At 37.2% G+C, this 21720-nt stretch overlaps 5 protein-coding genes and 1 pseudogene across 9 annotated transcripts; 5 read left to right on the top strand and 1 right to left on the bottom strand.

The window, feature by feature from the left end:
• LOC104718365 (iron-sulfur protein NUBPL-like) lies at positions 644–2696 on the top strand. 2 transcript variants are annotated; one of them, XM_010436095.2, is made up of 8 exons: positions 644–854; positions 928–1036; positions 1136–1258; positions 1377–1456; positions 1551–1677; positions 1760–1845; positions 1936–2061; positions 2168–2696. In XM_010436095.2, exons 1-8 carry the CDS (start codon positions 777–779, stop codon positions 2363–2365), a joined length of 927 nt encoding a protein of 308 aa, XP_010434397.1. In that variant the 5' UTR covers positions 644–776; the 3' UTR covers positions 2366–2696. The 2 variants fall into 2 exon arrangements, with proteins under 2 accessions (XP_010434397.1, XP_010434396.1); XM_010436094.2 differs by having other exon boundaries at positions 647–854; positions 1359–1456.
• Positions 2769–4842, bottom strand: LOC104718364. Its single transcript, XM_010436093.2, has 6 exons — positions 4748–4842; positions 4283–4423; positions 3786–3866; positions 3551–3667; positions 3345–3395; positions 2769–3202 (listed from the first exon to the last, which is right to left on the bottom strand). The coding sequence occupies exons 1-6, from the start codon at positions 4748–4750 to the stop codon at positions 2957–2959; spliced, it is 639 nt and encodes a 212-aa protein (XP_010434395.1). The 5' UTR covers positions 4751–4842; the 3' UTR covers positions 2769–2956.
• LOC104718363 lies at positions 5036–8104 on the top strand (annotated as a pseudogene).
• LOC104718362 (chromosome alignment-maintaining phosphoprotein 1-like) lies at positions 8426–11463 on the top strand. Its single transcript, XM_019230911.1, has one exon. The coding sequence runs from the start codon at positions 8764–8766 to the stop codon at positions 10264–10266; it is 1503 nt and encodes a 500-aa protein (XP_019086456.1). The 5' UTR covers positions 8426–8763; the 3' UTR covers positions 10267–11463.
• On the top strand, positions 11707–16435 carry LOC104718359. Of its 3 annotated transcripts, none has more exons than XM_010436088.1 (5): positions 11707–11788; positions 11944–12879; positions 13024–13479; positions 13837–13897; positions 13988–14037. In XM_010436088.1, the coding sequence occupies exons 2-3, from the start codon at positions 11966–11968 to the stop codon at positions 13376–13378; spliced, it is 1269 nt and encodes a 422-aa protein (XP_010434390.1). In that variant the 5' UTR covers positions 11707–11788; positions 11944–11965; the 3' UTR covers positions 13379–13479; positions 13837–13897; positions 13988–14037. The 3 variants fall into 3 exon arrangements, with proteins under 3 accessions (XP_010434390.1, XP_010434389.1, XP_019086150.1); XM_019230605.1 differs by lacking the exons at positions 11707–11788; positions 11944–12879; positions 13988–14037 and adding exons at positions 14968–15896; positions 16000–16049; positions 16297–16435 and having other exon boundaries at positions 13387–13479; XM_010436087.1 differs by having other exon boundaries at positions 11944–13479.
• Positions 16522–18606, top strand: LOC104718358. Of its 2 annotated transcripts, XM_010436086.2 has the most exons (3): positions 16522–16612; positions 17211–17310; positions 17407–18606. In XM_010436086.2, the coding sequence occupies exons 2-3, from the start codon at positions 17227–17229 to the stop codon at positions 18061–18063; spliced, it is 741 nt and encodes a 246-aa protein (XP_010434388.1). In that variant the 5' UTR covers positions 16522–16612; positions 17211–17226; the 3' UTR covers positions 18064–18606. The 2 variants fall into 2 exon arrangements, with proteins under 2 accessions (XP_010434388.1, XP_010434387.1); XM_010436085.2 differs by having other exon boundaries at positions 17211–18606.

Raw genomic sequence — 21720 nt, 5'->3', positions numbered from 1 at the left:
AACTTTTATTCACAACAACTTCTAAAAACAATTACATAAATTATATTTTATATAAAAACTACAATAGAAATAAAAGAAATTTCAACTCGTGCTCTAGCAGGGATCCTAATCTAATCTAGTAATCATCTAAAGTAATATAGATGATAAGTCAAGTCAAAGCTTTCAAGTTGATCGAGTTAAATACTGTTGTAATATTACTATTTGGATTATATCATTGTATGAACTATATGTTTTGGCTGGCAAAAACAGTTGACTTGTCATCTATACTACTGTAGTACTGTTATATAAAAGAGAATTCCAAAAGCATTTGTAAACTAAAGAATACAAGAACAAACACGATGGAGTCATTCACAACTCCTTCAACTTGAGGAAACATTGAAGAATAGTACGTGAACTAGTTAGTGTTGAAGACCAATTCTACTTATTTGCAGAAGCAACACAAATAAAAATAACATAGACTAATCAAAGCATTCGAGTGAAGCAAACTCTTTCTTATGATCTTATCACAATTAAAATCCAAAAAAAAAAAGATCAAAAGTGTGGTTGGTTGTGTTGCCAATTCCACTCTTATGTATGTTTTTCAGCTCGAAGCAATTTACATTAAAAAAAGCCAAAAAGGATCTATCTCTCTTTGTGTTCCCAATCTCTCTGTTTTGTAGTATTTCACTATTTATCTCTTCTAAAGTAAAGCTGAGACCTTTACTTCATTGACTGGCATTTCCTAAATTGCCCTCGTCACCACTTTCACTCCTCTCTCTCTCTCCTCAGTCCTCCCTATGGTTACCGTCGCGATTCTGCGATCACTCCGCCGCCGTGAACTCTACGCAGCTTCCGTCTCTGCCTTTAAATTCTTCGTAAGCATTGATCCTTAAAGCTCGTTCCTTTGAGATTGGACTTTTTTTAATCTCCCCTTTTCGTTTATTGCAGAGCTCTGTTAGCGCCGGAGGGAGGACGACGGAGCTCAGGTTACATGGAGTCAAAGATATCATCGCCGTTGCGTCCGGTAAAGGCGGAGTCGGAAAGTCTTCCACAGCTGGTATAACCTTTCTACTGAAGCTTTTTGTGTGTTGAGATTGAAAGTGTTTGGCTTTTGTCAAAATGCTAATGTGAGAAGTTTGGGGGTTGATGTATATAGTAAACTTAGCTGTTGCATTGGCCAACAAATGTGAACTGAAGATTGGATTGCTTGATGCGGATGTGTACGGGCCATCTGTTCCAATTATGATGAAAATCAATCAAAAGCCCCAAGTTAACCAAGGTAGATGGATAGATAGATAGACACAAACCTCTAGCAACAGAATTAGCATTTTGTGTTTTTATATACATCATTTACGTTTTACTGTAATCTGTATTTGAAGATATTAAGATGATTCCAGTTGAGAACTATGGAGTTAAATGCATGTCAATGGGACTTCTTGTTGAAAAAGATGCACCCCTTGTGTGGAGAGGTCCTATGGTGTGTGTCTTTTTACATCCTTTCTAGAGTTTATTATCCACACAAGCAAAAAAAAGCTGTAGTTCCGTAATCAAGCTTTGTGGTATTGTTACAGGTAATGAGTGCTCTGGCTAAGATGACAAGAGGAGTTGATTGGGGAGATCTCGATATTCTTGTTGTTGATATGCCACCTGGAACCGGTGATGCTCAAATTTCCATATCTCAAAACCTGAAACTCTCAGGTAGCTGAACTCGTTGTAGCATATCCGAGTTGCCTTATATGAGAAAAAATGTGTAGTTATCAGAGTGGGATTATGTTTCCAGGTGCTGTTATTGTATCAACTCCACAAGATGTTGCGCTTGCTGATGCTAATCGAGGAATCTCCATGTTTGACAAAGTTAGAGTACCTGTACGGCCATCTTCTTTATGTCATCTTTGCCTGCTGGGAAACATATAGATCTCGATCTAGCTGCTTAACCTTTCTGCATTTTTCTGCTAGATCTTGGGACTTGTGGAGAACATGAGTTGCTTTGTTTGCCCTCACTGTAACGAACCTTCTTTCATATTTGGGAAAGAAGGAGCACGCCGCACTGCTGCTAAGAAGGGTTTGAAACTTATCGGTGAGGTATATAATCTGAGCCAGAACCAATTTGTTACTTTTCAATGCTTTTAAGACCCTTGTTCATTCTCTCTCTGGTCTTACATTAAATACTATTTGGTTGCCTATATAGATTCCACTGGAAATGACGATCAGAGAAGGTTCTGATGAAGGTGTTCCTGTGGTTGTCTCTTCACCGGGTTCTATAGTATCAAAAGCTTATGAAGATCTAGCTCAAAACGTGGTGAAAGGGCTAAAGGAACTTAGAGATAATCCAGAGAATGAAATTCAGATGAAGCTAAACGTTCCACATTCCAGCGGCTCGTCATAGAGCAAGCCATGCGAACAAGAGGCTAATATATAACCCATGTTTGTTTCGCCGCTTCACCTTCTCAGATGATTTTACCCAAGAGAATGTTTGCAAAGAGAAGAATCTATATGCAGAGGACAAAGCGATAGAGCCACTCACTTTTTGTGAACCATATGAATCAGCACAACAATATGTTGAGGCTTTTATTTGTTAGATAGGAAGACGACGAATCAGAATAAGACATGTAGAGATCACTTTACAGTTATCTCAAGATTTTGAAGAAGAAAATATAACGTTCAGCTCTTCACAATGTAAGATGATCACCAAATTAACCCTTCATCATCTTGATCTTCATGGCCATAGCATTCTGCGTCTCCTCTATTCACATTGTCCCAAAGAGAATATTTACAACGAAAAGAATGTATTTGCAGATGACAAAAGCAATAGAGCCAGTCACTGTGTTATTAATCATGTGAATCAGCAAATTAATGTGGCTTTGTTAGATAGGAAGATGATGAATCAAATAAAGAGATGTAGAGATCACTATAGACTTCAAGAAAACAAATGTTCCGAGTAAGACATGTTGAGATCACTTCACAACATAAGATGAGATCACCAAATAATCCCTTCATCATCTTCTTCTTCAACTTCATCTTCAAATTCAAGATCTTCATTACCATAGCATTCTTCATCTCCTCTATACGCATCTTCATTACTGTAATCCTCACTCCAGGCTGGTTCTTCTTCCTCAGAACCCGGAGGTTTCAAAAGGCTTTCTTCACTGCTATGATTTGAATATTCCACTTGGTCACCAACACCGACTGCTTTCTCTAGATTATCCCTCTTTGGAGAGTTATCCTACAAAGATATGAATACACATAAGAGACTCGGCAGAGAAACAAGAGGCCTATTCTAGCAACATGAAGCTGATATCTCTTCAACTTTCGATTCTATGAATGAAACACAGCATTATACTTGTTAGAAATAGGAGTAAACTTACATCACCAAATAGCTTATCCAAGGCATCGTAATTGATTTCCAAACTCGGTCTCTGCATGAAATAAGACAAGAAAAAATTATGTCAGACGATAAATTTAACTACAAATGAAAAATAAGGAAGATCCAAAGAAATCTGAAAGAAACAAAAGTGCAATATATATAGACATTGTTTCAGAGAGAGAGAGCTGAAGGAATGGTAGCACCGACCTTTGCATTTTCAGTTTCTACATTGCTTGGGGTTCTGGTTGCAAAAGCTTTCTTACTAGGAGCAGTCTTATTAGCAGGATCCTTCTTTTTCTCATTGGCGACTTTCCTCCTCTTTCCCTGAGAATCAATAAAATGAATGATCATTAACAAGAACGTCAATGAAAGCATGTGAGTAACAATATGAAGTTGACTTAACAGAAATTAAGTAGATCAAAGACAGGTTAAGAGCAAACACCTTTTGGTACTCAGGGTTCATCAATTCCCAAGCTCTCTTCTTGAAAATGAATTCTTCTTTATTACTTAGATAACCAGCAACCTGATGAGCAGCAATAACCATCAAAATCAGGGTATAGAAATTGCTTTTGCTCACAAGCTTCATAGATATAATTTAACATTAAAGAATAGAGCAGAATGTCAAAAACCGGAAGACAAGCACAAGACAATAGTTTTGACTAGGTTACACGGTTGGAATGAAGTGAAACTAATTAACACGTGATGGGCTTACATGTTAACAAAATGCTGGTTCGCCACAATCCAGGAACAAGTGTTGAGTTTACAGAGACTAAAACCATAGACGGGATTCAAATCAGATAAAACTCAACAGGAACAAAAACTATATCCTCCTTAAGAAGGGTAGAGAGATGCTAAAAATTAATGGACTACATGTGTTGAAAATTTGTGAGAGCTACAATAAGCATCAATTAATCATTAAGGTAGAAGACATTTTTTTACCTCAGCATCACTGATATCAGATAAGTCCCCTTTGTTGCGGCACACTTTGATGTTTCTAGCAATTGAATCAGATACTAAACCTCGACTAATAAGTTTAACCGGTGTAACGTCTTTCGAAGATAATTTTACTGATTTCCCCACCTGAAATTTACATACAAACATGGTTACTATGCAAAGATCCAGATTTCTAAAAATCAAACAAAGCTCCTCATAAGTAGGAATCTATATAGTTATGTCATTCCAGGCAATATCAATACCAGAAAGAGACCAATATATATTAAAAGAACCATGCTTTGATCAAATACAAGATAGTTTCTCCTGATTTTTTCTTATCTAGATCACAGAGCGACACACAATTCAATTAAAAACAATAGTAATTTCTGACAACTAAATCAAGATCACAAAAGCCCTAAAATTTAACCGAGAATCAGATCAAACCCCGAATAAGAAAGGAGAGAAATTTACCATCTTCACGAACCCAATGTTGCAAAAATCGATCGCCGGTGAGAATTTGGGTTCAAATATCAGAAACCTATAACACGCCGCCTGATATGAAAACGAGATCGGAGAAGCTTATTTATAATTTTTTATTTCCCATATTCCCTTTTTTCAGTTTTAATTCCGGATTGACACGTGTCTTAGTACTATTGGTTATAGGGTTTGCCAAGTAAGCACAGACACTTTTAAAGATAAGCTATTTCCTTTTTAATCCTCTGGTTATCAAAATCTTTGACTTTTGCCTCCCAACATATATTTCTCAGAAACGAGTGTTGTGGTACTGCTTTTGCTTGCTCGCTCTTCCCTTCTTTGACTCCTCGCTGGTCTAAGGCTTAGGGTTCTTCGTTTACGCGTTTCTTTCTCTCGTTAATTGCATTTTTTGAAGGTAAAGTATCGATCTTTTCGTCTGCTGAATCCGAATTTGAAGCTTTTGCTACGCAATATTTGTGTTCTTTTCTTTTATGGGTCATGGGTACATTGCATCGTTTCATGAATTTTTAACCATTCTATCATTGAAATTTGCAATCTTTACCTCTGCATTGCCCAAGACTAATTCTTGTTGTCTCTGTTTCTTTCGAAACCAATTTTGACCCTTTAGTAATGCGTTTGTTTTCAAAGTTGAAGTCTTTATTCTTCTTTTTTTTGTTTTACTTCTTTATCTTGTTAAAGGTTTCACAACAACAATCTACTCTGATTTCTTTTTTTCAGAAATAGTGTAATACTCGAAAGACTAAGATCATCACTGTTTTACATAACAAATGGATGAAGGATTGGATTTGGATGAGAATGATTCTGGCAATGACAGCGATGTTTCGTCAGTCGCTAGCAATCTCCATGATGAAGAGATTATCCCTTGGTTTTTTACAAGAGAAGATATCGAAACAACCTCACCGTCGAGGCGAGATGGTATTGATTTGAACATGGAAAATAGCCTACGCAACTCATACTGTGCCTTTTTGGATAATCTCGGCGAAAGACTGAAACTGTAAGTTTCTTTTTGCCTTACATGTGTTTGTTGCTATACTGCTTTAGTTTCTGTTTTGTGTTGGTATTTCGTAAGTTCACCATCTTCGGGACATGTATCCTTTTGGTCTGTTAAAAATTCTAGAGTGTGATGATGTACTGCAGCGGTGCAGCCAATTTAGGGATTTTGATACTCTAACTTAGTTTAATTTTAGTATGTGATTTGGACACCCTTGTATCTTGGTATGTTTATTAACATGAATCTTAAGAGTTAAAGGCTTAAAGCCATTAATGGCTCCATCTGAATGTAAGAAGCTTATCAGGTTTTGGTTCCTTTGATGAATGTGGGCTGATATAAGTTTCTCAATGCAGTCCTCAGGTAACTATAGCCACTGCTACGGTATTCTGTCATCGATTCTTCATTCGTCAATCGCACGCCAAGAATGACAGATGGGTGAGTTTAGTTGGGTGAACAAAATGGTTACTAAGGAAATATATGTCTTTTAGTCTCTGTTGTTTTGAGTGCCTATGAGTCTATTAGCCTATAGCTGTCTGTCTGGTGATTTAAAACATCCTGGTTTCTTGAGATTCCTCTATAGATATCCATCTCTGTGTCATCATCTTTGCTAGCTCTCTGTTTCTACTGGTTTGGATAGATGTGCATGGTTAATAAACTTGTGCTTGTTTTGCGATGATGTATTCTTCTAGAGCAGTAAGAACAACTAGATTGGTACTTATGCCTTTGCCTGTTATATTTGCTCTCCAGACAATTGCAACAGTCTGCATACTCCTAGCTGGGAAGGTTGTGGAAACTCCAGTGGATTTAAAAGACGTTATTATTGCCTCTTATGAGATAATACACAAGAAGGAACTTTCTGATGCTCAGAAAAAGGTTTCTTTTTTTCATACTACCTATCCTACAACTCTCCTTGTCCATTTCTTCTTTGTTGTTTACTTTACTAGGTTTTTGAAAAGATTTATTCTTTCCTTTCTTTTGCACATAAATGTTATTTCACTTTTGCAGGAAGTATATGAGCAACAGAAAGAGCTTGTATTAAGTGGAGAGGATCTTGTTCTTTCTACATTAAACTTTGATCTCTATATTAGTCTCCCTTATATACCTCTTGTCGAAGCAATTAAGAGATTTATGGTTGACGATGCTAGGACCGATCTTGCCCAACTTGCATGGAATTTTGTCAACGATTGGTATGCTTAAAAATGTTACTTGAAAGCTTTTTGAATTCTAATGGTTCTCTATACGCCTTGTGCTTTTGCCTTCTTCATACAATCATGAGTCCCTTGCAGTCGGCGGACGACTCTCTGCCTGCAGTATAAGCCTGATCACATAGCGGCGGGTGTTCTTTTCCTTGCTGCTGAGCTCCTAAACATGGACTTACAATCATATGGAGAGGTCTTGTGTCAAGATTTTGATATCCCAGCTTGTCAATTAGAGGGTATGTGTATTTTTTTACTTAAAAATTTGTGAGTTCGATTGCTCTAAACCGTGTTGCTGTGGTTTATTTATAATTTGCATTTTCAGATATCCGAGGCCAAATACATGAGCTTTATGAGAGAAAGCATATTCCTACATCTCAAGAAAGCAAAGTTGAAAGTAGTGGTGGTGTAGCTGAAGTGCATCAACATGTATCCAGTGACATGGCTTCCACAGATAAGCGTCCAAGTTCTGATATCGAAGGAGGGTCATCGAAAATCAATCTAAGCCAGAGCGATGATCATTCAGTCCACGATGTGTCTAGGCCTGAAGAAATTGGAGAGGAGCACTCAGAAAGTGAAGCTGGAAAGAATCGAGATGACCATTCTGTTCATACTATAATTGTTGAGACAAGTGATGATGCTGCGGTCAGCCAATTGGAGAAAGACTTGCAAGTGCTTCAAGAGGAGGTGGATTATGCTAAACAAGAGAAAGATAAGAAGTCATTTGACAAAGAGATAGATAAGAGGGATTTGATGGATGAGAAGGACTTGAGTAAAAGAGAAGCAGAAGAAGAGGATAGCATTACGAGAAGACAAAGCTTCATGAACCCTGATGACAACACGAGTGTGGAACACAGTGAGATTCTAGATGCAAACCACTCAGGTGTTGATGGCTGATGCCTCTCTGATGAATGACAGTGATATATGAAAGAATTGAAGATGGTGAAATATTGGTTTAGATTTTCAGCTGATAAGCTTTTGGAAGAACTGGGTTTTGGAGAGACGACTATTGGGAAGAGCTTATAAAAGTAAACGAGTTTTGGAGAGACAATTTATTTTATGTTTTCTCCAAAAGAGGAAGATGGTTTGGGACCCTAAGAATTTGTAAATAATAAATGCATGTACAAAGTTTCTTTTTTTGCCTTATATGTTAAACTCTAATAACTATGAAATCATACTGAACTTAGAAATAGAATATTTGAAGATGGATTAAGAAGTAAAAATAATTTGAAAATTAAGGAATTTACCTGTTATCTCGTTGAATCTTCATAACAGGATTTATCAATATTATTATTATTTGACTTTCAATGACTTCATTTTATTTCCATACAGAAAAACAAAAAATGAATTAAGTAAAAATCGTGTAGGGTACGCTTCTTGTCTTTTGGAGTCATACTTAAGTCTCACAAAACAACATAGAGGTTTTTCCCATTTCATCTTCCTCTGCTTCTTACTTTGTCTCTCGCGGTGTCCTTTAACAAAGGTATGATGAAATTTGCATTGCATGAATCTACCTTTACTTGTGCCTTAGCAATGTTTTTTTGTTTTTGTTAACTGTTTTATGTTGAATGGTCTTGTCACGAGAATCTTATTGTTCTGTTCTCTTTTGAGTTTCGATTATCGAATTAGGTGTTCTTAGCAAACCTCTAATTTAGATTCCGTCTGTAGAAAAAATGTACTGTTTAATTTCTGGTTAAACCCTTTTCGTAAAACATTGAACTCCGTACTTAGATGTTTTTTTTTTTACCAAAACAACTCTCCTGTGTGGAAACATTCCTTAATCTTTATAGAGTAAGCTCCAAAACATGGAATGTAACAAGGATGAAGCTAGAAGGGCAATGGATATCGCTGAGAAGAGAGTTTCAGAGAAAGATTACAATGGAGCCAAGAAATTTGTTAACAAAGCTCACACTTTGTATCCTAACCTTGATTGTTTGCAACAAGTGTTGATGATGATCGATGTTTATATCTCTGCAACAAACAAGATCTACGGAGAAGCTGATTGGTACGGAGTTCTCGGTGTAGACCCTTTGGCTGATGATGGAGCGGTGAAGAGACAGTACAAGAAGTTGGCTCTTTTGCTTCATCCTGATAAGAACAAGTTTAAAGGCGCGGAAGGTGCGTTTAAGCTGGTTTCACAAGCTTGGTGTTTGTTATCTGATAAGGTCAAGAGAAGTGGTTATGATCAAAAGAGGAAGTCGAAAGATGCAACTCCCGGGATGCAGAAACCACCAAACCCAACACACAAGCCTGATCCTCATAATGGGAATCAAAATGCTAGAGGAGGTGTGGATCCGAGTGCTAGGGCTACAAGTGATCATAAGCCTGCTAGTGGGATGCCAAAACCACCAAATCCACCCAAGCCAGCAGCATCTTCTAACGGGAATCAAAATGCTCGAGGCGGTGTGGATCCGAGCGCTGGGGCTACAAGCAATCATAAGCCTGCTAGTGGGATGCCAAAACCACCAAATCCACACAAGCCTGCTTCTCATAATGGGAATCAAAATGCTAGAGGTGGTGTGGATCCGAGTGCTAAGGCTACAAGTGATCATAAGCCTGCTAGTGGGATGCCAAAACCACCAAATTCACACAAGCCAGCAACATCTTCCAATGGGAATCAAAACGCTAGAGGTGGTGTGGATCCGAGTGCTGGGGCTACAAATGATCATAAGCCTGCTAGTGGGATGCCAAAACCACCAAATCCACACAAGCCAGCATCTTCTAACGGGAATCAAAATGCTAGAGGAGGTGTGTATCCGAGTGCTGCGGCTACAAGTAATCATAAGCCTGCTTGTGGGATGCCCAAACCACTAAATCCACACAAACCATCATCTTCAAGCGGGCATCAAAATGCTAGAGACCGTGTGGATCTGAGCCCTAAACCTAGGAGTTTTGCCCCTGCTCCTGCCCCTGCCCCTGCCCCTGCCCCTGCTGATTCATCAAAACAGCATACAGATAGTATGTTGTTTTGGACAGTGTGCAATAGATGCACGACACAATGTCCATATGTGACGGGTTTTTGTCATATAAAGCCCGTACATTGTCTTATCTGTGGTCAGATTTTCAGTGCAACACAAGTTGTGAAGCCAGTCAACTGCTCAACATCTCCTCAACAACAACAAAACAGCTCCCAAAATAAAGCAACAAACAAAAGCACCAATGGAGCTTCTTCTTCTGTGAGAAATTCTTCTCCATCTGCAGCTCCAAAACTCCACAAGCAAGTGCCCAAAGTCAAGCAACAAACCAAAACACAAATGGAGCCTCTTCTTCACACAGAGTTTCTTCACCATCTGTTAGTGCAACCGTGAACATTCCACAGGTAAATGTTTTGAGGCCAGTCGTCAACCTCTCATCATCTCCTCAACTACAACAGCAACAACAATGGAGTGCCCAAAACACAAGTGGTGGTACCTATTCACAGAATTTTTCTTCATCATCGGTTAGTTATACCTACAATTTTCAGTGGAATTGTTCAGTGTCAGTAACGGCCAATTCTGGTAGCATAAATGCCACAAATCAAGCACAAGAAGTTTTGAAAAGAGTACGGGAGTCACATGCTACTGCAGGGAAGGTTCTTAAGAAGCCGAGGGCAGAGAAGGTGCTTAAAAAGCCGAGGGCAGATGGGAGATAAGAATTGAAAAGACTTATCACAAATTTCTTGAAGTTGCTGAGTTCTGTTTTTTGCCTTTCAGGATGCTTTATGATATGTTATGGATCCTTTTTTTTTTGTTTTCTTTTTTTATCTCTAGACTCAACTAAAGTGGAACAAGAGAAAGTTCTCCTTTCACCGTCAATGTGTGATGTCCTAAGTTCTCTTAACCACTCTGGTGTAGTTTCAATATTTGTGGAAGATCCTTTTGATTCAAGAAAATTGGGTTTCATGACTCTGAAGCCTTGTTTTTCTCTAGTTTTAGCTCTGTTGTTTTACTTGAATAATAACTGATGGAATGAGATTGAAACTTAGACAGACACATATATGGTATAGTAAATCTTGGACAAGAAAATATAAGATAAGTCCCCTGCAAGATCACCATCAGACATAGAGGCTCATGGTAGTATCCATACCACTAAGACACCAAATTTGTTTCAAGAGAACATGATCAAATCTTTACAGGACAGCTTCTGCTGATTTTCTTCTCTAATCACAAGCAACACATATTCAAGAAAAACAAACGTTTGTTGTAAACAATTTGTTTGTCCGTAATGAATCATATGTAATTGTTGGATGATGCTCCATAAAGAAACATATGTTAGATGGAGTATGTAAGAACTATGAATCCACTCGTCAGTCAAGTAAATCAGGATCAGAAAAAAAAAACCTGAAATGTAATCTACAATCAGAGTCTAAATGCTTGAGCTTTATGAGAGAAAGTATATTCCTAATCCCACATATCAAGAAAGCAGAGTTGAAAATAGTGGTGGTGTAGCCGTAGGGCAATCAACCTACCTGTCTCCAGAGATATGGCTTCCACAGATAAGTGTATAAGTTCTGATATCGAATGAGGCTCATCACTATGGCCGATGAACTATTTTTGTATTCTAATTGTTGTGACAAGTAATAATAATTTATTACGCACTAAGCTAATAATATTTCCTTTTTTCTTCTATCCATAAGTGTTACGTGTAATACACGCGTGACTCGCCCAATGGTTTATTGGTTTATTAAATTGGAAATCAAATCTTCGATACGTATAAGCCCTATAAAATTACCTGATACGGAGTGATACCAAACCATTATTTGTTACCTCTGTTAATATCTTCCTCTTCTCTGGCGGCGTTTCTAGGGTTCTTCTGATTAGCACGAGATTTCGCGACAAGTTTCTTCAATGGGTATTGTTATTTTCACCGAACTCTGTTTCTGATTTTGTGTGATGTTTCGTGTGGCTTCCTTTTGAAACTCTGTGATTTCCTGTTTTGGTTCTGTACGTACACAATCCTCTGAACTATTGTCTTTTTGTCTTTTGCATCTCAAATTGTATCGGTAGAGGAAAAAACTCTCTCAACGACATGGAGTCTAATAAAGAAGAAGCTAGAAGAGCATTGGATATTGCTGATAGGAAACTTTCGGAGAATGATTACGATGGAGCCAAAAAAATCGCTATAAAGGCTCAGGCCTTGTATCCAAGGGTCGACGGTTTGGAACAAGTTTTGAAGATGATCGATGTTTATCTCTATGCATCAAACAAGATCAACGGATCAAGAGGAGAACCTGACTGGTATGGCGTACTAGGTTTGGATCCTTTAGCTGATGATGAAGCTGTGAAGAAACGTTACAAGAAGTTAGCTCTATTGCTTCATCCGGACAAGAACAAGTTTAACGGCGCTGAAGGCGCGTTTAAGTTGGTTTTAGAAGCTTGGTATCTATTATCTGATAAAGCTAAGAGAGCTTCTTATGATCGAAAGAGGAGGAGATCAAACCAAATTAACCATAAACCAGATAAGCGACATAAGCCAAATTCTTCTTATACGTACGAGTCTGAGTTTAAGCCTAGGCCTGAGCCTAAGCCTGAGCATAAGAAGCCTGAGCCTGAGCGTAAGAAGCCTGAACCTGAGCCTGAGCTTAAGAAGCCTGATCCTAAACCTGAGCCTAAGACTGAGCCTAAACCTGAGCCTAAGTCTGAGACTGAGACTAAACCTAAGCCTGATTCTTCATTAGAAACAACGAATTGTGGTAACTTTTGGACAGCGTGCAGAAACAACAGATGCAAGACATATTGGGAATTTAAGAGGGATTATCTTAACAAGGTCTTAACTTGTCAAAACTGCAGTCAGTGGTTTGTTGCGACCGAAGTAATTCCAGTGGCACACAATGGGAGGCCAGTCATCATAATGAGTCCCTGTAATCAGCCAATGCGCAAAAGCACTTTCTCAACTTCAGCATCTAACATTGCAAATGCTGCACCCATAAGAATGAAAAGATGGTTTGACCCTAACCCTAAGCTTGATTCTTCATCTAACAAGAAGGAAACCAGTATCTTTTGGACAGTGTGCAATAGATGTAAGACACTTTGTAAACTTATGAGGTCTAATTCTCCTAACAAGACTTTGGCTTGTCCATACTGCAGTGAGAATTTCCAAGCGACCGAGATAATTCCATACATAGTCAATGGAAGGCCAGTCATCACATCGAGTCTTCTTCCCTTTAGTAAGTCATCAAGCAGCAAAAACACAACTTCTTCTTCTACTAGCTCCGCATCAGCATCTGCTACCGCAAAGCCAAAGACTGCATATCAAAGTGGAGACGCACTGAAAAGGTTTTTTCCCGAGTCACGAGAAAAGATCGCTGCTGATTTTGCTTTTTCTGCTGCTGGAGGAAATGCAAACGTTGCATATAGTATTTACAAGAAGATGACAACAGGAAATAAAAACTCTGCTTTAGAAACAGAGACCGATGGCAACAGGAAGTGCCAAGCAGTCTAGCTATGAAGCAGAGAGGCTTTTCAGGAAACCGATGACAACATTGAATGCCAACTCTACTCTTGCAGCAGAGAGAGACCTACATGACAGATGTGAAATAAGAAGTAAGAAATTTGGATTTAGAAGTTAATTTTATATCTGTTTTTTTGTTTCTTGGTATGCATCGTTAATAGTTTTTTTTATTTGATCTTATGAAACTTGAATTTACTGTTCTGCGAGTGCTTCGACTCAAATCTATATCTTTTTTCATTGAATTCATTCATCTCAATCTGCTGCTAGCCACACACACACTGCACTTTTGTAAAGGGAAATATGTGCTTCTCTGCCCTTTCTCCACTTATGCTCTTCCTTCTTTGTTCTTATGTATGTTGAGTCTCGTAATTCATACAATGACCTAACGAACTACACAAAATAACTGAAATTAGGCGTCAATAAATTGATGAGTTTGTGAAATAATACAGGAAACAGAACCAAACCAAAGATGCATCAGCGTTACTCTCCGTACAAGTCTGATGACTGATGGTACGTTTTAAACTTTTTATGGAGTTCCATTTAGTGATAGACAGATGGGTAATATCCTGGTTTCTAAACAATGTGTTTGATTAATTTCAGTAACATCTGATCTGGTTGGATACATATACACTAATGGAAGTCTTTGGAAGGTAGATAGTATGGGATTAAACTACGTCTAATATATATACATTAGTTAGATTATGAAGTTCATATAATACAATGAACAAAAGTATATCAAATTTAAGAACACACAAAAATTTATTATGTATTATGCTAATTTTTCTACCAACACATATAGTATACAAGTAAGTAATCATCATTTGTGAAATAGGCATTATTGTATAGATTTAAATAATATATTAAAAATATTTATAAATATTTAATATCAATAAAAAAATTTTGCTTGATTTTAGAGATTTAAATATTATATATGCAATTTTTATAATCATTATCTATATAATGTTAAATTATTTTAAATATTTTAAAAGTGACACATTTAATGGTTAAAAAATATTTACATTCCATACATAGTAATATTTTACAAGATAAATAATCAAAAAATTAATATTATACAGTAAGTAACCATCATTTGTGTATTCGATATTATTGTATAGATTTAAAGAAAATATTATAAAAATAATTAATATATATAAATAATACATATGGAATTTTTATATCATTATCTATCTAATTTTGAAACATCTAAAAGAATTAAACAGTGACACTTTTAATGGTTAAATATATTTACAATTCATACAAAGTTATATAATATACAATAATTTTTTAAAAAAATTGTAATACTTGACTAATAAGTTTATGGAAGAAAATCAATGTTGCCTGCAATCATTCTACTTGTATTGCAAGTTTTATATAATTCTCCTATTCTTCCAATTCTCGCGTATCTCTAGGGGTTTTTTTAGTAGATCTCTATAAATCAGAGACTTTTCATTTATCGATAAGACGTTTCTGATTTTTTGAAATGTTTCTTCTTTCATGAATTCTGTTATTAGATCCACCGAATTGCTTCAATTCTGTTTCCGATTTGTGGCTTATTTAATCTGTTTTTTTTGTTTTTGTAGAGAAAAAAGTAAACGACAATGAACCCTAACGAAGAAGAAGCGAAAAGAGCAATTGATATCGCTGAGAGGAAACTTTCGGAGAATGATTACAATGGAGCGAAACAATTCGCTATAAAGGCTCAGGAGTTGTATCCAAAGCTAGACGGTTTGGAACAAGTACTGATGATGATTGATGTTTACATCTCTGCATCAAACAAGATCAACGGAGAAACTGATTGGTATGGAATCCTCGGTGTTGATCCTTTAGCTGATGAAGAAGCGGTGAAGAAACAATACAAGAAGTTGGCTCTTTTGCTTCATCCGGACAAGAACAGGTTTAATGGAGCTGAAGGTGCGTTTAAACTGGTTTTACAAGCTTGGGATTTGTTATCTGACAAAGCTAAGAGAGCTGCTTACGATCAAAAGAGGAAACCAAAACCTTTAAAACGGAAAAGGAGCAGATCAAAGCGACACGGGTACGAGTTTGATTCTTCAGAGTCTGAGCCAGAGCCTAAACCTAAATCTTCAAGGAAACCAAAGGAGATCGTTACCTTTAGGACAATGTGCAACAGATGCAACACCCAATGTGAGTTTGTGAGGTCTAGTAATAACCTTAACCAGACCCGGACTTGTCCAAACTGCCGTCAAGATTTCGTTGCGGCAGAGATCGTTCCAGAGATGGTCAATGGGATGCCAGTCTTCAGTTGTGCCAGATCAACAAGCAAAAACACAAGTGATGATGCTTCTTCTTCTACAGCTTCAGCTTCTGGTAGCGCAAATCAACCACAAGAAAGAGATCAGTCAGGAGAAGAGATTGTTCCTGCTACTGTTCCACCTGCTGCTAGAGGAAATGCAAACGAAGCGTATAGGCTTTTTCAGAAGATGATAAAAGAAAATCCAAACTCGAGACTCGAAGCATTGAAGCTTTTCAAGAACCTATATGTTAAAAAGTAAGAAATTTAGGAAGCACAACTCCATATCTCTTTAATTATTTTCTATTTTCTTCATCAGTAATTGTTTTTTATTTGATCTTCTGAAACTTTGGATTTACAGTACTGCAAATTAAAGAATTTGAAATGGAGACAGGTCTCTTTGCTATAAAGGTAACTCTAACAATTGTTTGGATCAATCAGTCTTCTAACAGCTATAATATCATTATTGCAATTGGTATTGAGTTCAGTATGATCAGTTAAATATATATATAGCTCTACACTGCACTGTTTAAAGTAAAAGCATTGATGTTGGTTAAAGGTGTTGTGTATGTGCTGAGATATTTAAAGTAGAGTAAAGGTTTTTAATTCTGATTTAGAAGCTAAACTTGAGATGATTACAACTGTAACCAAATTCCAGCGACCGCGGAAACTCCACATGCAAGTTTCGTGAGGCCAGTCTTCAACCTTTCATCATCTCCTTAATTGTAATAACAACAACAATTGAGTGGCCGAAATCAATCAGAAAGCCAAAAAGAACATGTGATGATACTAATTGAGTGAGTTGTTCTTCATCATTTGTCAGTTTTAGCTATTAGCTGGATTTGTTCAATATCGGCCAAATTTAGTGGTGAAAATGTAGAAAATCAAAAAAGGACTTGAGGAGTCACTAGGAAATATTGGTTGCTGCTGCAAAGAGGATTCTTGAGAAGCCGAGGACAGATGTGACATAAGAAGTAAGACTTACAGCTTTTTGCCTTTCATGAATGATTTATGATATGTTTATGAATCTTTTCACCTTTCATATAGTCAAAGTGTAACGTTTCAACTTCTCTTAAAAATTGTTGTGTATAGTTCAATGTTTGCGGTAGATCCTCTTGATTCAATGAATCTTGTTTTTTCTTTTTCTTTTCTCTAGTATTATCATTAGGAATTGTACACATATGTGAACGAATAGCTCTGTTTTTCACAATTGTTTTTTTACTCCTGTTCCTGATGGAATTAGTTTATTTTGTTTTGACATAATTTCGTTTTCTTTTTCTTTTTTTTTCCGTTTCATCAATATCCTTTTCGTAAAAGGAAAAATAAAAATTACTTATATATTATCAAACACCAAACGTTCGGTCTTTGCTTGTATTGCAAGTCCTGTTAAATATATTTTTCCCTTCTCTCGGTTTTGTTCTTGCGTCGTCTCTAGGGTTTTAATTGTTCTCCATTCGATATATAAGAAGTTTCTGCTTTGGCTTGAGATTTTGCAAAGTTTCTTCTTTCATGAACTTTGTTATATATCCACCGAACTGATTCAATAACTTTGTTTCTGATTTGTTTTTGTAGAGAAAGTAAACAAACAATGGTATCCAAGGAGGAAGAAGCCAAAATAGCAATGGATACTGCTGAGAAGAAACTCTCGGAGAATGATTACAATGGAGCGAAGGTATGCGTCGACAAGGCTAAGAAATTGTACCCAAACCTTGATGGTTTGAAACAAGTGTTGAGGATGATCGATGTTTATATCTTTGCATCAAACAAGATCAACGGAGAAGCTGACTGGTATGGCATACTCGGCGTCGATCCTTTAGCTGATGACGAAGCGGTGAAGAAACAGTACAAGAAGTTGGCTCTTTTGCTTCATCCGGACAAGAACAGGTTTAATGGCGCTGAAGGCGCATTTAAGCTGGTTTTACAAGCTTGGGATTTGTTGTCTGACAAAGATAAGAGAGCTGCGTATGATAGAAAGAGGAAACGGAAAAGGAGCAGAATGCAGGATCCACCAAAGCCACACGAGTACGAGTCCAGGTACAAATCTGACCCTGAGCCTGAGCAGCCTGATCCTGATTCTTCATGGGAACAGGAGAATCCACGGAAACCAGAGGAATTCATTTTCTTTTGGACAGTATGCAAAAACAAGAGGTGCAACACACATTGTAAATTTGTGAAGTCTCGACGTTATCTTAACAAGACCTTGTGTTGTCCAAACTGCCGGCAGTGTTTCGTTGCGACCGAGATCATTCCAGAGATGGTCGATGGGAGGCCAGTCTACAGATTTAGTGCCAAGTTTCAACGAACAAGCGAAAGCACAAGTGATGATGCTTCTTCTTCGAACACTTCAGATTCTGATAGCGCAAATCAAGCAGAAGAAAAGATTCTTCCAGCTACTTCTGCTAGAGGAGATGAAAAGGAAGCATAGAGGCTTTTTATCAAGATGACAACAGAGATACTTGTTGATAGATGCTGCGAAATGACAAATGAAGAATAAGAGTTAAGTGTTAAAACAAGGTAATGGTGAATATTGTAGATCCTGTGTAGTTTAATAGGTGATGTAAGGAGATCAGAATCCCAAATTGCAATCTCTATTATTATAAGCCTCTATCAAGCCTGATATATCTCTGTTATTACTCTGTTTCATCTTCTATTCATTAAAGAAACTGATATTTGCAGTTGTGAGTTTATCATCTTCACACTAGGATAACTGAAAAGAAGAGTCAACTATATCATAGTGCAACTTTAGAAAACTCCGTAACCAGGTTTCTTGGGGCCAGTCGTCAACCTCTCATCATCTCATCAACAATGGAACTCTCCAAACCGATCAGAGCAAGGTAAAAGCCACACAAAACACAGGTGATGGTACTTATTGAGAGAGATATTCTCCATCATTGGTTAGTTTTACTTGTAGTTTTCACTGGAATAGTTCAATTTCGATACCAATCTAGTGGTAATGCTGCAAATCAAGTACAAGAAATATATATAAAAAAAAAAGAGAACTTGAGGAGTCATGCTGCAGAGTTGATTTTTACAAATGTGTGAGATAAGAAGGAAGACTTACTGTATTTACATATTTCTAGAAGTTGCAGAGTTCTGCTTTTTAGCCTTTCATGGATGCTTTATGACATGTTATGGTTATCTTTTCATCTTTAGACAAGAACAAGTTCTCCTTCCGTTGTCAATGTGGTTTCAAGATTTGTTGTAGATAATTTTTGATTCAAGGAAATCAGGTTTTCATGACTTGGAAAATCCTTAGTTAACGAAAAACTGTTTTACTCCAATTTATTAGATTGGACTATTACAACAGGTTGACAACTGATATTATTATTTTGAGTCTTTTGACTTTTTAAGTTCTACATCTCAAGTCAATATCTACTAGTGAATATAGAAAAATAACAATATTAAGAATTTCATGGTACAAAGTCAGTAAGTCACCGAGCTAATATTTCCTTCTTTTTTTTTTCCACAGGTGAAGATTTTATTGATATATAAACATTACACAAAACAACTGAGCAAAAGCCCAAACAAACATACGGCGGTTTAAAAAGCCCATCTGGCCCAACATTGCATCATCTGAAGATACATGTCAACAACAAAGACTTATATTTCCTATTTTACCCCACAAAACAAAATAAGAAAATTTCCATTTTTCCAATCCATCAATTTTCCAACATTGTGAAAAAGGGTAAACGCGTCGCGTAGTCTATATATACGCTGGACTCGCCCTAGTTTTTATACCACGATCGCTCTCTCGCTTGTTGTAATTTGTAAAGATAACAATTTTCAGAAACTAGGGTTTTGATATTTGTAAACGATTCTCTGAATTTGATTAAGAAANAAAAGAGAAATTGAGGAGTCATGCTGCAGAGTTGATTTTTACATATGTGAGATAAGAGAAGACTTATTTACATGTTTCTAGAAGTTGCGGAGTTCTGCTTTTTAGCTTTTCATGGGTGCTTTATGACATGTTATGGTCATCTTTTCATCTTTAGACAAGAACAAGTTCTCCTTCCGTTGTCAATATGTATAGTGTCCATTTGTTGTAGATATTTTTGATTCAAGGAAATCCGGTTTTCATGACTTGGAATCCTTATTTGTATCTTGTTAGTAAATATAAAAATACTTGTGTGTATACTAAATATTGTATACTATATAAGTTGTGTGTTTTCACAACTGTTTTACTCCAATTTATTAGAGTGAACTATTACCACAGGTTTACAACTGTCAACTGACATATTATTATTTTGAGTCTTTTGACTCTTTTAAGTTCTACATCTCAAATCAATAATATCTACTAGTAAAAATCAGGTAAAACGATATTAAGAATATCATATATCTACCACTACTTAAATAAATGGATTATGAAATCAGTAATTACAAAGTCACAGAGCTAATATTTCCTTTTTTTTTCCACAAGTGAAGATTTTATTGATATATAAACATTACACATAGCAACTGAGCAAAAGCCCAAGAAAACATACGGCGGTTTAGAAAGCCCATCTGGCCCAATATTACATCATCTGAAGACACATGTCAACAACAAAGACTAATATTTCCTATTTTACCCCACAAAACAAAATAAGAAAATTTCCTTTTCCTAATACATCAATTTTCCAACATAGTGAAAAAGGGAAAACGCGTCGCGTAGTCTATATATACGCTGGACTCGCCCTACTTGTTATACCACGATCGCTCTCGCTTGTTGTAACTTGTAAAGATAACAATTTTCAGAAACTAGGGTTTTGATATTTGTAAACGATTCTCTGAATTTGATTAAGAAAACTCAGTCATGGAGTGTAACAAGGACGAAGCTAGAAGAGCGATTGATATCGCCGAGAAGAAGATCTCTGCGAATGATTACGATGGGGCTAAGAAGTTCGTAAACAAGGCGGAGCGTCTGTATCCGCAACTTGAAGGTTTGAAACAAGTGTTGATGACGATCGATGTTTATATCTCTGCGTCAAACAAAACCAACGGAGAATCTGATTGGTATGGAGTTCTCGGTGTAGATCCTTCGGCTGACGATGAAGCTGTGAAGAAACGTTACAAGAAGTTAGCTCTTTTGCTTCATCCGGACAAGAACAGGTTTCACGGTGCTGAAGGCGCGTTTAAACTGGTTTTACAAGCTTGTGATTTGTTATCTGATAAGGTTAAGAGAAGCGCGTATGACCAAAAAAGGAAATCGAATCAAGTTAAACAGAAAACACCGAAGCCAAGCGAGCCTGAGCGTCATCAGCCTGAGTCTTCGCGGAAACAAAAGGATGAACAAGAAAAATTTAATAGATGGCTTGAGGAACAGAAGAAAAAACTTGATGCTGTTGTTGCTGCTGCTGTTGAAGAGAGACGTTCTAAGATTGCTGCTGCTGCTGAAGAGAGACGTTCTCAGATTGCTTCTGCTGCTGCTTCTGCTGAAGAGAGACGTTCTAAGATTGCTGCTGCTTATGCTGCTGCTGCTGAAGAGAGACGTTCTAAGATTGCTGCTGCTTTAGAGAGACTTTCTAAGATTTCGGAGAAAAGAAACTCAACTACTTTTGAAGCAGAGAGGCCTTTCAAGAAGACGATGAACACAGGGAATGCAAAATCTACTTTTGAAGCAGAGAGGCTTTTCGGAGGAGGAAACGCAAACTCTACTTTTGAAGCAGAGAGGCTTTTCGGAGGAGGAAACGCAAACTCTACTTTTGAAGCAGAGAGGCTTTTCGGAGGAGGAAACGCAAACTCTACTTTTGAAGCAGAGAGGCTTTTCGGAGGAGGAAACGCAAACTCTACTTTTGAAGCAGAGAGGCTTTTCGGAGGAGGAAACGCAAACTCTACTTTTGAAGCAGAGAGGCTTTTCGGAGGAGGAAACGCAAACTCTACTTTTGAAGCAGAGAGGCTTTTCGGAGGAGGAAACGCAAACTCTACTTTTGAAGCAGAGAGGCTTTTCGGAGGAGGAAACGCAAACTCTACTTTTGAAGCAGAGAGGCTTTTCGGAGGAGGAAACGCAAACTCTACTTTTGAAGCAGAGAGGCTTTTCGGAGGAGGAAACGCAAACTCTACTTTTGAAGCAGAGAGGCTTTTCGGAGGAGGAAACGCAAACTCTACT

The sequence above is a fragment of the Camelina sativa genome, chromosome 10, assembly GCF_000633955.1.
Source record: "Camelina sativa cultivar DH55 chromosome 10, Cs, whole genome shotgun sequence".
NCBI classification, from domain to species: Eukaryota; Viridiplantae; Streptophyta; class Magnoliopsida; order Brassicales; family Brassicaceae; genus Camelina; species Camelina sativa.
This window is presented reverse-complemented; position numbering and strand designations above follow the sequence as displayed.

What these genes read in the sequence shown, in the direction of transcription:
- LOC104718358 (XM_010436085.2), top strand. Translation starts at nt 17,227, where the DNA reads ATGGTATCCAAGGAGGAAGAAGCCAAAATAGCAATGGATACTGCTGAG.
- LOC104718365 (XM_010436094.2), top strand. Translation starts at nt 777, where the DNA reads ATGGTTACCGTCGCGATTCTGCGATCACTCCGCCGCCGTGAACTCTAC. An exon ending in AAAGCCCCAAGTTAACCAAG is followed by an intron (nt 1,259 to 1,358) that starts GTAGATGGATAG and finishes CTGTATTTGAAG; the next exon opens with ATATTAAGATGATTCCAGTT. An exon ending in TTGACAAAGTTAGAGTACCT is followed by an intron (nt 1,846 to 1,935) that starts GTACGGCCATCT and finishes TTTTTCTGCTAG; the next exon opens with ATCTTGGGACTTGTGGAGAA.
- LOC104718362 (XM_019230911.1), top strand. Translation starts at nt 8,764, where the DNA reads ATGGAATGTAACAAGGATGAAGCTAGAAGGGCAATGGATATCGCTGAG.
- LOC104718364 (XM_010436093.2), bottom strand. An exon ending in CTGATATCAGTGATGCTGAG is followed by an intron (nt 3,867 to 4,282) that starts GTAAAAAAATGT and finishes GCTGCTCATCAG; the next exon opens with GTTGCTGGTTATCTAAGTAA. An exon ending in TAGAAACTGAAAATGCAAAG is followed by an intron (nt 3,396 to 3,550) that starts GTCGGTGCTACC and finishes TATTTCATGCAG; the next exon opens with AGACCGAGTTTGGAAATCAA.
- LOC104718359 (XM_010436087.1), top strand. Translation starts at nt 11,966, where the DNA reads ATGGAGTCTAATAAAGAAGAAGCTAGAAGAGCATTGGATATTGCTGAT.